The sequence below is a fragment of the Danaus plexippus genome, chromosome Z (assembly GCF_018135715.1).
Source record: "Danaus plexippus chromosome Z, MEX_DaPlex, whole genome shotgun sequence".
NCBI classification, from domain to species: domain Eukaryota; kingdom Metazoa; phylum Arthropoda; class Insecta; order Lepidoptera; family Nymphalidae; genus Danaus; species Danaus plexippus.
In genome coordinates this window covers 8,605,941-8,623,979 of record NC_083559.1, presented here as the reverse complement: position 1 = coordinate 8,623,979, position 18,039 = coordinate 8,605,941, and the positions used below count along the sequence as shown (strand labels likewise).

The window sequence follows — 18,039 nt, the reverse complement described above, 5'->3', positions numbered from 1 at the left end:
AAGCGACTGCTTTTAGCATAATAAATAACTTTAATTTTATATATACCTAATATACCTATGATATGACGGTAACTAGATCCAATCATTGATAAAATTCATTTGAAATTTCTTTGTTGGACGTAAGAATATGAAGATAAGAAGAAGTAAGAATATGAGATTTTCATACTAGTTACTCTTACCTCGTGGGCTTGGCAGCTATAACTATTAGTAGGTTAGGATGTGATATTTCATTTTCGTATAATAATCTGGTTAAGATCGACTTGATGAACAGGTCTATCCTAAGAAGTTCGAGCCCCTGCGCAAATCGCAGTTTCCGACTTACCAGTCATATTATTTTTAGGAGACATTTTACTTTTCCTGGAGATTAAGAGAAAAAAATCTTTCTAGGAAGCAGGCAGCTCTGTTCGTAACGACTTTTATATCCTGGCAAAAAACGAAGGAACTATTCAAGGCGATAAGTAGATATTTCAATCTATTTGGCTACGGAATGGGACGTTTAGTAAGTTTAATTTGATTCTGTGGAGTATTAAAACGGCTTTTACTAGTGGAAATGATTACGATGGTTTTTTTAAGGATTTAGCTGAATCCTCCGTCTATGAAACCAATTGCCTAAGATAATCACTGCTTTTTAAAGCGAGTTATGATAAAATCCGGAGATGCACAGACATATATACTGCGGCACTGTCCGCCAAAAGGATGGCTATTTTAGGTATCGAGGTAACGCTCGTGCGACCTTTATAGTGCGGAAAGATGACAGAGTACTCCTAATTTGAAAGCAGAAAAAATGATTCGACTAGTAAATTCTTAAGATGTGATATAGCCTGTGTGACATCTTAAGTTTAAACAGCTCATAAATCAAGTCGTGCCATTCTTTGTCGCACGCTTTCGGGACATCGTAGTAGGTTGCCTTTGTCATATTAGGGTGTATTCTTCATAGACCCATGACAATATGCGCCATTAAGTGATGCACTGAAGGGTTTAGCTCTTAAGCTGAACTACGCTTTGAGATTTTGTTTGTATTTCCGATTCCAGTTTTAGGCTTTTGACCGGTTTATGAATGAAAATTACGAACTTCTTTATCAATTGGTTGACAGAAGCGAGCTGAAAAAGAGAACCAATAGGTAGATAATTTGCGTAAAAAAAAGCTCCCGGGCCTTTTCTTGACGCGAACAGAGTCCAGTTTGGCATTCCATTCGTGGACTACATCTGTCATTTCCGACAGTCACGTCTATTTAATCGCAGCGACTTTGGTGCAAGGTGCAATTTTTTTTGAGATTCGTACCCGTATAAATAAGAGACCAAGTCACAAGTTTCTTGGCTTGGAATGTACTGGATTATTCATTTGAGCGCTAGGCTTTCGGCTGTTTCGCGGTCATCGAAGGCGGGCGGCCGATTCAGCTACGATTTAAGATAAATTCTCAACTTTTTTTATATTTTATACTACTATTAAAATTATATCTTGATAACCGAGAAAAATTTTAAAATATGAGAACTGCAAACTTTAACCTAAATATATACAAGGTACAAAATATTCAGTTGTAGCTTATTAGAATGAATCAAACAATTTTGACAGTTTCTGTAACACCACATAAATGTATTGCAGAGATTTTTTTATAGGTTTGAGCTAAAGATTTACGATCTCTGTTGTCATTTCATGTAATGTTATCTTGATTGGATCTTAATTGAACGAAGAGTAGAGTTATTGTTAAATACACAATAAACTAAATTAGAAACCAAATCTTGGATATTGCCAATAATTACATAACTAACTAAATAACTGTACATGAACAGTTACAAAAAATATCAAATAAATGCATAGGATATTATTATATTCCCAATGTAATGACAACTTTATTAAACATAACAACATTACAACTAATACCAACAGTGTATATTTGGTTGTGATATAGAAAAAAACCATTTTTGAAATAATATATACCTAAAATATGCGAGATAAAGAGCTGACACGTAGTGTAAGGCATAAATACGACATTAAAGTAGTTACCGAGGGGCAGCTAAGACACTTGGCTATATAAAAGTAACAGGCGCCTAAACTGCCACAATAAGATTACTGTCACAATAAAATTTAACAAATGATTATTTGTATAAAAAAGCTTTTTTATACTCTGAGTGAATTATGTAATTGTGTTCCCTTTCCGTAACAGTAGCTCTAGTAAATTGCTCTAAAGTATTCATTAAATAGAGGTACGATTAGTGATTAGTAATTCGCACTGAATTTTAAACATTCGTGAAGATTCCTAATTGGATACGTGTCAGAACATTTAAACTAAATACTACATGTTTTGACTAATTTGCACTATGTGTAACTTGAAATAGTTTTCGTTTCGGATTAATTTTCAGTGGCTAAATAAGATGCAAATCATCAAATATAACTCTGATTTAAATACAATGATAATTTAAAAAAATCATGACAAGTATATGACCTTAATTTTAGATACGGTAATTTTACAGTACAGTTTGTATAGAAAATGACATTTACAGCGTGCATACAGATGATTTTAAATATTACGTATTATAAAGCATACTAACAAGTTTTTCCTGTAAAAAGTAAACAAGAACAAAAATTATATGGATGTATCAAAAGCGTAAAAAACATATAAGGGGATGCATATTTCTGTCCCTTACATCAAAAATGGAATGCAGTCTCGTTTCCTCATGGCTGCACACTAGAGAACTCAGAAAATGTAATAAAATCCAATTTCTGCAATGCCAGAACATCAAAAACTTTAATGTCGCCTCTATTAATAACTTTTTAAATTATGTCATTTCGAATTTCTCCTTCTACATAACATTTTATAAGCTGCATTCGAATTAGATACAATAGTTAGTTTTCCATTGAATTCTTAAAATATTAATTGGATGTGACTAAATGAATATTGGAGTGTTATATTTATCTTGTGATTTTTCTATTACACTGTTTGCATATTTTATATTGTAGTTTAAATATTCAATCTATAGTAAGTCAAACAAAATTAAATCCCATATTTTTCTGTCTGATTGTTCAAATTCAGGAATCAGAAGTGGTTATAATGATGGAAAAATGTGACTATTATTCCATAGACACTAATGCCAATATTTAAACTCTGTACTTTGATATGTAATTTTTTTTAATTATTTGTTGCAGTACATTGGAACTATGGATGTGCCGCGGCCGACGAGCCGAGTTGAAATAGTTGCTGCTATGCGTCGCGTTCGCGTAAGTTGAGTTTATTTAGATAGTTTGGAAAGTTTTTACATTCTCATAAGTGTAATATTTGTTTTGTAGAAGCTTTCAAAACTTGTTGATCATGAAACCTTTTTAATTTTCTATATATTTGATACTTTTTTTAAATTTGGCGTATGGAAAATAAAGCATAACATATTAACGTCTGAAATTATAAGAAATATAAGAGATTGAAAATATATAATTGAGGCATTTTTTTTATATTTTCTGTTGTCTGTGCTTTGACGGTTCATACATTATTTATTTACTCCGTCTTTACAATTCTCTTAATTATAAGATCTGAAGACGTTTTCGCAAGTTGTTAGAATTCCAGAATTTCTCTATTCCAATAAAGGACTCACCGGGATTGTATTTAATTCAATTGTTATCGCTCAAACGAGCTCTGAGATAGGAAGAGGGAACGATAGAGTGAAATGGAGTGTCTCTCGACTGCACCAGCCTCGCTCTAGGTATTCCTTAAATTGTCGTACCGCAGGAAACGCATCTCATAAAAGACCACTTACGCTAATTTCCCGTGAAAGCCTGTCTATTCCAATGTAGGAAAGCTATTTGAAATTTACCTTGAAATTCGAACAAGCTTTGATGTAAATGTGGTTTAATTAAGTCTATAATATACAATTTCGACTATTTATAAGGACTAAATAAGAAAAGTATCTACTTCTCTAGTTGTTGGTTGATCTATAGCTTGACAAATATTAATTTTACAATGATCAACATGTTCTTGAAAAAAATATTTATCATGATTTTAAATGTCGTAATATACATATTCATTGTACAATTTATATGTACTATACAGTATTTATTGTAAATCTACATCAAAGTAGCACTTCGATTTCTTTACAAATTTTCTGTAACGTCAACTGTGGCCTTCCAGACTATAACCCGATCAGAATTATAGGTATCAAATTATATACGATATTCCCTGTGAAATCTGTCGGTTATTACGTGTCTGCGATGAGTCGATGTTGTTATGAAGTTTATAAGTGAGAAGCTCTCGGTAACTCCAGTAAGAAGAGACCTCTAGACTTCAGTATGAACTCAAATGGATTTTCTCGTTATAAAGTTTCTCCAGTATGATATTTCTAGTATACATATTATGAGTGATATCATATATTTGCATTTATCTAAATATTCAACATCAATGGAATATTTATGTTTTCACTTTCACATTCACTTTCTTCCTTCAAAATTTTATAAAATTGTATATATAAAACAAATTAGTTTTCAAATGCTTGACATTTATCTGGCAAATAATATATCTACGTTGATTTAATTTCCCTTAGACCTTTCACAAAAAATTACAATCTCATTTTCATTAATTAAAGAGAAGTATACGTAGTGTCTCTACAAAAGATGAAACAAATATTTGCTGTGCCATCAAGGAATTATATTTTCAAAGAATATTTATACCTTTGACGGAGCATCATACTTGCAAATCTATTTCACTTTAATAAGTTTCATACAACTTATGTTATGAATCATATATACGATGATCCAATATTTTATTTGCTTATATGAAAGATATTTCCTAGAAATAAATAAAATAAATATTATAATTGTTAATGATCTACCTAACAGAAACTTATTGTAACTCAAGTAACCTTTTGAATATTACAAATATAATAAGAAGAGATCTTATGTGTTTGAGATTCATGTTATAATTAATTAATAATATGATGTGTTCTAAACATTTTTCGGAATTTTCAATCAATATCATCGTGCTTTTAAATCCTAGATGCCAAGTTGTGCTAACGATTTTTATAAATTATACATAGGTTCTTGTTACTTCAACAATATATTTTCATAAAGTTCATAATCCTTGTATATTATCCATATAGTGTTTAAACACTTCTAAAAGATGGATAAGAACAAACTTAAAGATTTACAAATACGTCATTACTTATATATTGCCTTAACAATTCTAATACCTACTCAATCTTGTATGATTTAACAGTTTTCAGAATATTAATTATTTATTATATTTCAGTACGAGTTCAAGGCGCGGGGTGTGAAGAAACGTAAAGTTACTGTTGACGTGTCAATAGATGGCGTCCGCATCACCACGACCAACGTTAAGCCTAAGGTACATAATATTAAATAACAACAGTTATACACAGAAGTAAATGAAACCTTCCTTGTATAGCTATGTCTTCCTTGTAAAGCTATAGCTATATATCTATATCAGGTATACATGTGTCATAAAGTGTGTACCCGTGTAAGACTCTTAGAATTGAATGGTATCTTGGTGATATCTGCCTCTGAAGGGTTTCTTTATTGAGAGCACATCGTTTCAAAGAGTGTCAGAGCAAATTCTTACAATTTCTCAGACAAGTAAAATGTACACGATAAATTTCAACTCCTAAGAATATTTTATAAAACAGAAATATATTTTGTGATACAAATTTACGAAGATTAAAATTTTGTTTTCCAAATAGGACATTAGTAATTATAGTGAATATGTAAATACTAGAATAAAAAAAACAGAATACAAGTGACTTCATTTTGTTACTTTCCCAGAAAATGTCAGGTCAAACATTTAAATGGCACAAAATAACTTTATTCATAAACGTCTAGTTTTATTTTATGCTAAGCAAAGGACTTAAACGTAATGTGAAATTAAATGTTAAAAAAACACATAAATATAAAAACATCTATGGAAAGGAATTTTAAATTGATATCTAAAGGATTCATAGCATATTGGAATCAAAAATTCAGTTAGAGTTTCTTATTAGACACGAATATAAAAAAGTGACTTAACATTTTATAGAGAGAGAGAGAGTGTCTCTTAGAAACAAGAAATTATCCATTTAAATGAAACTAATATATTTCGGATATACTACGCGGATTTTATTATTTTAAAAACTACATAATCCCGACGTTTCCCACGTGATCACCGTGATCACGGTTGCCGAAAAATAACCGAAAAAAATCCGAAAAAATCCGCGTAGTATATCCGAAATATACTAGTTTCATTTAAATGAATAAAACTCGCGAAAATCTTAGATCTCATTAAGAAATTATCCTTTAAATTTTAAAGTTCGTGATGGTATGTAGTTCTTTTGAAATTGCATGTTATTAACGAAGCTTTAATGTTGATTATATTAATGCAGTCAATCTGTACGTAAAAGTTAAAGTGTTATTAAAAAGTCAACCACACAGGAAAGGGATGGCTTTAAAAAATAACAATTTTTAAAGGTTTGATATAACCAGAAGAAAAGTGAATAAATCATTAACTATTTTCAAACAAAGCGAAAGCTACTATATTATTAAATTCTCAAGAATATTTTTTACAATGAAAGAGGGCACTCCTTGCCCTTTGAGTAATATAGACAATAATTTTGCTTACATCCTTTGAGACTGCCTGTGCGGCCATATTATTACAGTACTTTCCTTGTTATCGAGTAGAGAGATAATAGAAAGAAGTTATTCTGATATAATTTGGAAACGATATTATTGTTTTGAAATACATAATAAACTGTTCAGAGACTAAATTTAACTAATTTTATAAACAGATAATGGTTCAGTAACTTTTCCGCTCTTTATTTGTTATTTATTTTGTAAATAATTGAAAGTTAATATTTATAATTTTTTTACATACTGTGTTACCCCAAAAAGAATTTATACATATATTCTTAGATTGCTACGCGTAGACTGTGTTTATATTAAAGATGCGCTTCTTTCTTTTTCTAAAACAGATGTTTTTCACACAAAAATTAAGGATAAGGGTTTTTTTGTCGGTTTTTTTTTTACATCATTCATGCTGATATATGTTTCTTATAATAACAACAAAAAAAAAAATAATTAAAAAATTTGTACACTGAGCTAGAATATTTATTTACCTAGCTTAATAAAAATATATTTTGGAGTGAATTATTATTGAAAGTTAACATTGTCCGTAGATATTCAAACACAAAAGACTATGTAATTTTTTTCATACCATTCAGGTGGTATTTAAAAAAAAATTGAAAACCAAAATTTTAAACTGTATTTAATGTTTTTCATAAATTTTTTAAGTAATAATTATAAAACAAACAGGTAGTATCGTAACTATTGGAAAAAGAGATTCTTCATTGTTCTAATATTTTGTTTGTGATATTTCCGTTATGTTCACTGGCTATACAAACAAGTCTTAGCTTAACTTGTATAAAAGTTATTCTAGAAGATCTTGTTTAGAAACGAAGCACGTTTTTACCATTATTTGACGCCCCTGAAAGAACAGAAAACCAGATAATACCCGAGACAATGCTACATACTTGCACATACACATTTGATTGGAAATAGTATGTAATCTTAAAATTTGTTTGTAGTAAAATAACTTTTCACACGGTTTACATACTTAATTTAAGAGTCATTACGAATTTTTTAAATGAACTACCGCACTAAACAAATAAAAATCATAGCTTGACAGAAAATACGAAACGAATGATATAAGATATTGTAGCCAGATAAGTAACTAAACCAGAATTTTTAAAATGAATATGTCATTCTTAGTTTTATTTCTTTTCACTTATTTTCGTGTATTTTTGGGTTGCAAAGACATTTTTTTCCCGAAAACTGTGTTATAATTAACCATACAACATAAAAAAAATAGTGGCTAGCAATGCAAATGAGAAGATACGTAGAAGAACGAGAGTCACCGACATAGCTGAACGGATTAACTCTATGAAGTGGCAGTGGCCAGACCATATAGCCCGAAAAACAGATGTCCGTTAGGGCCGGAAAGTGCTCGAACGGAGATCACGAATCGGAAATCGTAGCATCGAACATCCACCAACGAGATGGACGAAACGACTTAGTCAAGGCCATGGGTTCACGGTGGATGCAGGCCGCTTCCGACCGAACCGCTTGGAATTCGATGAGGGAGGCCTATGTCCAGCAGTGGATGTATGGCTGAAATAGTAGTAGTAGTAAAGATGAAGATTTTTATTTACATAAAATTGTAATATTTAAAAACTTATTTAACTGATAGGGATACCTTAACTTGTAGTTGTTTTATACTAAGTAATTATTAATACTATTAGTATCCTACCTCAGTAAAAAAAAAGGTGATTTCCTTTTTTGTTTACTTATAATCGAGTAATATTTGCAAACAAAACAAAATATATATATTTATTTTTTTATCTAAACACTGATAAGAACAATTGTTTCAGAGGCCGCGATTCTTTTCTCGCAAGAAGAAGAAGGCTCCGGAACGCATAGAGATTATGCATCACCCGATCTACCGTATCTTCTACGTTTCGCACGATAGCTCTGATCTTAAGATATTTTCGTACATCGCACGAGATGGCGCCACTAACGTATTTAAGTGCAACGTCTTCAAGAGCAGCAAAAAGGTGAGGTTTTAAAATCTGTATTGCAAATTGTTAAAGTATGAAATGTTAAAAGATTTATTCATGATTAATTCATATACAAAAACCTATTGTTTTACGAGAAGATTTTGTAAAGTTCGTTAGAATTAATGTTAAAGAAAGTTAGTCAGGACGCTTAAAGTGACTTTTAAAATATGATTTTAACCAAAAATAGGTTTCAAACGTTTCCTTCTACTTTTTTCGTTATGGATTTCATTAATAATTCAATTTAATTACGTTTACAATTCTATCAAAACACTCGATTAAAAAATTATAAATATAAAGTTTCGATTCAATAACATTTCCTAGACAGAATTAAGATATTAATATTAAAAAACTTAACATTTTGACAAATATGCAAAATCTCACTTTTAACATTTATAAATTAATTAAAAATCAAAGGAAAATTCTTTTGTACCACAAAAATCGTTTGACTGAATATATTACAGGAATGCTTGCAATTTAAATTCATCTAATATTTCACAATCAAAACATAAATATATGCATAATTTCACAACTGTAATCGATGCTATAATTATATAAATAATATTATACCGCGAATGTGTGCAATCGTATCCAGGTGATCACACGACACAAGTCATAATTCATAGACAAAAATAAACTGGTTTAAAATAGATGACTGAAATCGCGGTAAAAAGCGCAAACGTACGTTGACGCGAGCATACGCTAGGAGGAGATAATAAACTCGGATCAAAGCGTTGATGCTTGATATAAATTGGTCATTCTAAATACCAACTACGACTCCGATATGATTCGTTTTATTGATCGTAAATTACTAACTTTCAGAATACGGTTAATGTGATCGTAATAAGTATTGTTTTGGTTACTATGGCTTTAATATGAGGTATCTTGAAATAGCAACAATGGTAGCTAAATTTAGATTCTTTATATAGTTTCTAAGAGCAGGTAACAAAGTTTTGAATGTCCTAGTTGTTTCTATTGTATCGAGAAGGTCAAGATCTGTTCCATATTGAAAAGTATTGGTTTCGATAATATCATTAGCTAGTTTTATGTTTGTGTTGTTTGACACTAAAACTTTATATTTTCAGGGGGGATATGTAAACGGAAGAAACTATAAAGTTGGTTTCTGCATTAAGCGCAAACATTTTAACAATAGTTATGTCAAATTCTGAATCACTGTAAATAATGCAATATCTAATAGCATCTGGCGGCGTTTGTTTATAGTTTTGTTCTAAATCTGTCAGCTTGTAATCGCTGGGTGCTGTCAAATCGGTCTTTTGGACTGTATGGTTGAACATCGGATGGTTATAGTATTGTTTGGTTGCTAACTACTAAGTTTTAATACAGTATAAATCTTCTATTTTGTTAGCAACTCGACTTTTATAATCAATTAGGATTACGATCACCCGTAACTAAAAGACATAAATATATAATAACAACTCTGTCTGTATCGATTACTTAGAGGATGTACCTTAATTGATTGAATTTGTAGTTGATATATATTGAAATGTACGAGAACATGTTTGTATATGGCCCAATTCTTACTTCATTTCTGATTGTTATTCCTATAGATTGGATATATAAAACTAATAGACGATATCAAAGATATGAAAAATTTGTCACTTAAACTTTATTCACATCAGTTTGACCGCATAATACGAAGTCGCTATAGTTTGTAGTTAGACAGTTGGATGAACAAGTCTGTCAGAAGGAACAAACGAGTTTAATATTTTGATTAAATTCTCAAGTTCTATACTGCAAAGCTGTTTGAAATACTAAGAATTGATAATGTTTATTCCATTGTGTTAGAGATATTTTATTTCAAAGTAATTTTTCCTACAGTTAAAAATGTAACATAATTTTTCATATTAAACTAACAAGATATTTCATATTCCGCTTTACAATGTCAATCATTTGTACGGTTTGGTTCCAAATGCATTAGGATAAAATTATGAATATAAAGGGTTGGTTATACAAATATTATCACTGACAGCTAAAACTGATCATTGCTTAATTTGATACCACCGAATAGATTCTTGAACACTATTTGAACTTTTAGCAGTTAACAATATGTTTTTTAATTTATTTAAGATAGTAATTGCACACGAAATCATTTAATACGAATGCTAATTTCGTAATCGCGGCAGAAATTTAGTTAGACTTTCATTTGTTACTAAGTACGTTCTGGAAGATTCATTAGATCATAAAAATCCCTCCTTGACGGTCAGTCTTGATGCACTTGACTCCTTTTTTCTCTCACATCGTAAAGGTTTACGATTCATTTAAAAAGGCATACGTGTTGAACAATTTGTTTCATATAATAAACACATTCGTGAATTATGCAGTCACTAATTGATAATAGGATTATTCCCGTATTCAATGTACGCTCTGAATACTGGTGAGTTGGTGGGAATACGAGGTTGTGTTTATTTGCGGTAGTTGTAGCGACGCGCGACGCACGCGCTGACCATGCCGTGGCCATTTCAGTTGATCCGTGGATTGTTCGCGCGGAAGAGCGAGTTACACATATACAGACTTGGGTGACGTACGTTTTTTAAATGATAAATTAATCAAATGCGATTAAGATGTCAAATAAGGACCGCGATAAACATAGGCGGCATGATATCAAGAGTCTACCGACAGAAGTTTTGCTAAAAGCTCGAAGCACGCTGGTATCTCTTGGAGGTGCTTTAAAATCTAAACACAACTCACCGCATTCGAAACAGAAGCAAGTTGCTAAAGAGAAGTTAAATCGTGAAAGATTAAAGAGCTGCAGATCTGAACCGGAGTTTAGCGAAATGCGTAAACCTAAACACAGAAGCCGGATTGATGAACCACCACGCGACTATGATAGCAGAGTTGGCCTAAGATCTAGGCCAGTATCTATGGGTGCTATGAAACGCTATGAAAATGATTTAGACTTTCACAGTGGAAATTTCCCAAAAGATTTCACACAATTTGAATCTATTGACGATATATCTCGACTTATGATTCCTAATATGGAAAGGATCAACCAAGAGATTAATATGCAAGAAATGTCTGAACGGCCCCGAAAAAAATTATCCTTTCGTGAACCTGAAATAGTTGGTAGCGCTACCTTAGGGCGTTCTAGTAAACTTATGGCTGTGAATAACCTCTCTAAAAGACCTAATAGATTATCATTGCGAACTGATGCGCATTCAAGTTTAGATGGATTGGACTTCGATTTAGAGGTACGAGTACTTAAATTTATCATTCAATTGAAATATTTTAACTAAATGGCAAAGAAATAAAAAAAATAGGATCAGTTCTATTTTAACATGATGATTGAAGATCAACGAAATAATTTATGAATAAATTTTTCATATTTTTGCCTTGTTACCTGTCAGGCTGTCTGTCATGAGATGATTTCTTTTAGAAGCAAACTGAAATTTATATGATATATTTAAAAAAGTTGAATATTTTTACCATGGATTTTATTGTTAGAACTATAGTCTTTTTAAAAATATAAGGTCATTTAGGCCTTTAAAAGAAACTAGCAATATAAAATTTAAGATTAGAAATATTTTACAAATTTTTGGCTATAAATTTAGCCGTTTTTTTAATTGTTTATTTTCAAAATGAAAAAGGTAAAGTATTGTCTGAATCTACTAAATAATGACTCCATCAGATTCTGTTATATTCTTTACCTAAAACAACATATCTTAAAAGTATAAATATACTAATAATTTTAAAACTATATTCCTTTGTTTCTAACAATTAAATGACGGTTAAAATCACTAAAATTCAAATTTTATTGAATGTTTAAAGGAACTTTGTGATAAATAAATATGTGAGTATATTACTTCATTTAGATATATATATATATATATATATATATATATATATATATATATATATATATATATATATATATATATATATATATATATATATATATATATATATATATATATATATATATATTAGTAAATACTTTATATATGAATAATTAAGCCGTCTGATGAAATTTTATTTAAAAGAATGTGTTGCATTGATACATATAAGTAAATTATGATGTGAATATCGGTTACATATTTTATGTAACTGAAAGCTTATTAGTGATAGGATACCTTTTCAAGAAAGGAGAAGAGTATTTTGCTATAATTTACTTATCATTTATGAATACTTGAATACTAGACAACTTTATACATAATTTTATTAATTTAGATACAATGGTATTGATTATTGAATGCGTTCATTCATCAGGAAACTTGATTCCACTCCTGAAATAGTTTAGAATGTTCTAGATCTGATCTTTCAATGATGGTAAGTTTTAAATGCTTCGATATTAATAAAATGATAATAAATGACAGACATATCTATAAAATCACTAAAACTCGACAGCAACAGGTTATCATTTAATATATATTTTTTTTTATTATATACCTTAGTTTAATTTAAACAAAGGATGTCAGTACTTTACGTGGAATCTATAAACATATATTTTTTATAAAATAGTCCAATTGAGACAGAGGACTTAGCCGCACCAAAACAATCAATTATTATTTATATGATTTTCTTATTAACAAAGAATTCATAAAGTAATTTCAAACGTAAAAAAAACATTTTAACAAATCTATTTACAAAATAATTTTTGAACACCACGCTTTGTACTAATAGGAAGCCTATTTATTTCATGTGGCTACCGGCGCCTGTAAAATCATAAGATACTAACTTAACATGTTTTCATATTAGAGTCTCAGAATTTAGGAGAGGAATGGAAATAGTAGCGCTTATATCATAATATGCACAATGAATTCCTTCACGTCAATCTTATATGGAGCTATGCCGGTTAAACTAGCTCGATATGAGGTGGTCCTCTTTACTCGATCTAGATTCTTCACCTCGAATGTCCTGATTTGTCAAAAAAACGTTTATCCTAAATTAAGTAGCCAGGAATTGTAACATTTACTTTTAATAATGTTTTACATTATTTACATAATTGAAAATAATTTCTTACTCTCGGTTTTATAAATTGGACCTAGTTCTGATATCGTAAAAAAGTTTTAGAGCTATTTGTAGAATATCAATCCGCAAGTTAATGATTAAAGTCCAAATGTTTTTTGTTTACATTCACTCCGTTCTATACAATCACTTCTAGAAAAGTCGTTGATGTGGAATAATTACATCAACAATTTTACCTTGATAGGTTTCAATGGAACTATAACTGATATCCCATTTAACGGAACATAATTATTATTTAATGGCTTTTGAAATTTCTCAAATAGTTTATCCTTTAATGAAGAAGGAAGAAAAAAATAATTAATATTATAATACAAGACATATATAAAGATAGTATGGTTAAGTATGCGTTTTTTATTGTTTTGTATAAATGTGACACTTACTTGTCGTCGGCCCGAGATAACGGTTCCTGTAAATTATATAGTTGTAATCTAATAAAAAAACGCATAGTATCTGAAAAACTTAGTCTTTAAGACAATATTTACATGCACGAAAAAAAATTGTACATGCGAAAATATTACATGTCTTTATGATATGGTTAATTCTACGTTCTATTTTAATATTGTGTATTTAAATTAAATGTGAATATTTCTAAGTATTAAATATTTTATAAAGCAGGATTATACTTGAAACTAAAATAGATTGTATAATCCTATTTCATCCTTTATAAACTACTACTCCATTTTCCGTTTTTTAATTGGTGCAGTATATAATTTACAACTTAAGCGGCTTATATTTATTAAAGTATACTTAATCGTTATTGACGCAAAATTATGTTACGATTCAATACATAAAAATCTATAATTCTTTCATCTATTTAAATCTACGGAAGCATTTTATAAATTACAGCGACATTTTATATAATTCGGGTCTCAGTCAAGGACGATACGTCCGTCGTCAAAACCATTTGTTATTTAGAATTTACTCTGCTTGTTTTCACGGGTATTTCGGTGCCAATGTGTGAATTACGTCTTGAGATTTGCTATCATTAATTCGTAGTATTTACGCTTTCAGTTTGTATAAGTGGTAACATAATGGTACAATGTTTGAATGTTGCATGATTTAATTCAAAAAGAAACCATTTCAGTACTTTTCATTTACTTTGTAATGTTGTTGTTGTACATAAACCGTTCGTATGGATTGAAGGTCAGCACTCATTGAGAAACACTTTTTTGTAAAAGAAATGCTGCTGAGGGCTGAGTAAATTTAATATGTTATAACTATCATCTCCCAGCTGAGAATATTATTGTAGCAAAATAATTGGAAACGTGAGATAGTATTCATTTACATGTTAAGCAGGTAATCAAAATTCTTTATGAGAGAAGTTTTTTTAATAAGAATGATAAAAATTCTGAAGATCTTAATCAATATCTTATGAATTTATAATGAGAAGTTTCATCTAAAACTTAATAAAATGAAATGAATAAGAAAAGTTTCAATACACCATTTCTTTATACCTAAACAAAGAATAACACGTGTCTTTAATAGACCTTACTGTGAAAGACAAAAAAGTATCTTAATTTCTTTTTTTTATGTTAATTCAAGAGCAGGAATTTTTTATTAGTTTTTGTTTTTTCTTATGTCCCTTTAATGTGAAATCGTAATATGTTTTTCCCGAAATATATTCACCCAATTCCACATTATTGGCGATAACATTGTTAATTACAAAATATACATCTTTAGTGCGAATATTCGTTAATACCTCTTTTATTACTTTAATATTAATTGATTTGCTAAATATATTTAAAGGAAACTTGACTAATATTAAAGAATACTGAGTTCAATAAACAAAACCAATATGGCTAACTTTTCTCATTATACGTGTGAACTTTATTTTGTTTACGTTTTTACTTTCGTTTCCGTCTGTGTATAAATTTTACTCCTCCCCTTTGTTATATAATAGCTGCATGAGACCAAGTCGTCCCGAGCTTAATTCTTCTATCTATTTAATACAATAATGTCAAATGAATGTAGTTGGAAATATGAAGCAATCATGATTTGATAATATTTGTTGAGAAACCGTTGTTGTATCGTAGAATAATATCATAAGTATAATTTTATATCTCCGGTCAATGCCTTCACCATTTACAGTTCACAGCATACCAGGTATGATATATAGTGCTTACCAAAATATCTATTCCAAACAATAACAAATAAAATGAGGTGAAATTTAATATATTCTGGACTACAATATTCTCTAATGCTTTGTAAAGACATAATCCAGAGTGCACGGCTCGTTAAAACGTGCGTTTTATCTGATCCTTTACGTACAAATGCTTTTAAGCTGCTTGTAACCCCAAACACGGATATTTCGCTGTGACCCTTCAATATATTTTCAAAGTATGATGTACCATACATACCAGTCTATGTGATAATTTGCTATAAATATGCCTTTGGTTTCATTGCTTTCATTTTCTTGTTCGTAAAAGTAATTAAAGAAATGATTTAAGAAAACATTCATTTGTAATGTATTTGATCAAATATTCTTAACATCTATTTCACACCTTCATTATTTCAGTTTGGTAGCAAAAAACACTGTTTGTAAAATTAAATATAATTGCAACATAAAATCCGCTCCAACCAAATTAATGAATGAAATGAGATTGCGAATAATTAAACTGCATGCAGTAATCTGATTGAAACACGTGCAGCGCTGTGTTGATGAATACGCGATTTGATATTGATATTATTGCTAACGGAGCTTAAAGATATTATGTAGCAAAATCATTTTAGAAGATTTGCATTTAATCGCCGTAACGTTAATAGCACTGAAACACAAATTTAGACATGTATAAACAAACTAGACATTTCACTAAGGCAACCCTGCAGTATTTAAACTATACATTTTTAATTAAATAATGTTTGAGTAAAATATTTGTAAACGGGAAACTAAATAAAAAAAATCATTCACAACGAAGTAGTAGGTATTTTGATTTCCTAAACCAGAAATTTAAACAAACATGTTATTATTCTAATTTATGTATATATGTGTTTATGTACGTATATGTACACAAAACTCCCATAATTAAATTTACTCTACAAAATCGCATGCCTGTGAATAGGTGCTAGTAAAATATTTATATAGATGTATATATGCTATATATACTTTTGTAAAACATTATTATATAACAAATCCGTTGCTTTATAAAACTTAAACTTTAATGTTTTAGCCAATATAGCTTTTAAGATTTTTTAACTCCGTTGATCTCTTTGGTGTGACGTCATAAGACCCAATATATCATAAGTTTTCTTTGTAATACAACTTGTCCAAATAAAACGCTGTGTGTCAAGTTTTCGAACAAGTTTATGTAATATTATACTTTTTAAGAATCGTGCTCTAGTATATTTGCTTGTGACATTTTTTATTTTATATAAATAAAAACATAAATTGATGAACTGCTTCTGAGGAATATTTTTTTATAAAGTTATATAAGCTGTGAGAATTAAATGAACTGAAAAAATTCCGATTAATAAAAAGCTTATTTATCCAACTGCTCTGTGATCAATCAATCGTCAATATCTCTGATCAACGTGATTCCTCTTACATGCATCGTCAACTCAGCCTGCATAGCAGTTCATTGAATTGAACTTGAGTTTACACTTATTACCTTGATAAAATGTCAAGTTATCAATATTGATTTCATAGTAACTGATTTTTGAAGCGTGGAATATTGAATTCGATTGAGTTAAAAGAAATAGTTATACAAAATTATAATGTCATATATTTTTTATGAGACTAACTGGAGAATAAACTATCTACATTTTCAATAGAAAAGAACGACACAAACTATATCAGGAAAATAGAAATGCGAAAAAAAAATTAACTTAAAAGATCTCTCCATTAAAAAAAAAATAGTTAACATACGGTACAACGAATATATATGTAAAATAATAAGTCCTTGGTGCAACTTTACAATAATGGGCCTGGAAATTGATATAAATAAAATGATGTTATGGCTTCTGAGAGAAGAAATATTATAAGCAGTCATTGTTACTCAAGACAACATCAAATTTCATTTTTAACTATCCTAGGAATTGGAGATATTTAAATTAAAGAAACATAATTAACTTCAAATAGTACTTCAGTAAATCGAAAAAGAAAAACAATCCCATGGTGAAAATTAAATCTTTTATAATTTCTTCCCCAAAAATCACATTAAACTAAACTTATTTCAGTCTTAGATATAAACCTTAATTATTATTTTTTTTGTAATTTCGGGGGATCAGTAACAACCTTTCTTTTGTTTATCGTGAAAGAAAAGCAACTAACTTTTGAGATACGTAGGATTCTTTATATCTCTTCGGTCACCTGTAAATGTGTAGTATTCATCATCCTGGCTGTTTTGTTATATTTCTTGATCTATTTTTTATTTTTAAAAAAGTTTCTATTTTTAACAAAGAACAGCGTACATAAGCTTGAATTATAAATATAAACGTGGCTTTAAAGTTGACTTTAAAAATAAATGCTAAAAATATTTCTGA

The 18,039-nt window shown here is 29.6% G+C and overlaps 1 protein-coding gene across 6 annotated transcripts in view; it reads left to right on the top strand.

The window, feature by feature from the left end:
- LOC116777648 (carboxyl-terminal PDZ ligand of neuronal nitric oxide synthase protein) overlaps window positions 1–18,039 on the top strand; it is a 73,400-nt gene that overhangs the window by 39,647 nt on the left and 15,714 nt on the right. For 2 of the 6 annotated variants that reach the window (XM_061526196.1, XM_061526194.1), the window contains exons 3-5: window positions 3,146–3,217; window positions 5,232–5,327; window positions 8,395–8,577. In XM_061526196.1, the coding sequence (XP_061382180.1) occupies window positions 3,146–3,217; window positions 5,232–5,327; window positions 8,395–8,577 (351 nt within the window). Of the gene's footprint in view, window positions 1–3,145; window positions 3,218–5,231; window positions 5,328–8,394; window positions 8,578–11,010; window positions 11,787–18,039 lie in introns of those variants that run through there. The other 4 variants (XM_061526193.1, XM_061526192.1, XM_032671312.2 and 1 more) reach the window with 2 other exon arrangements.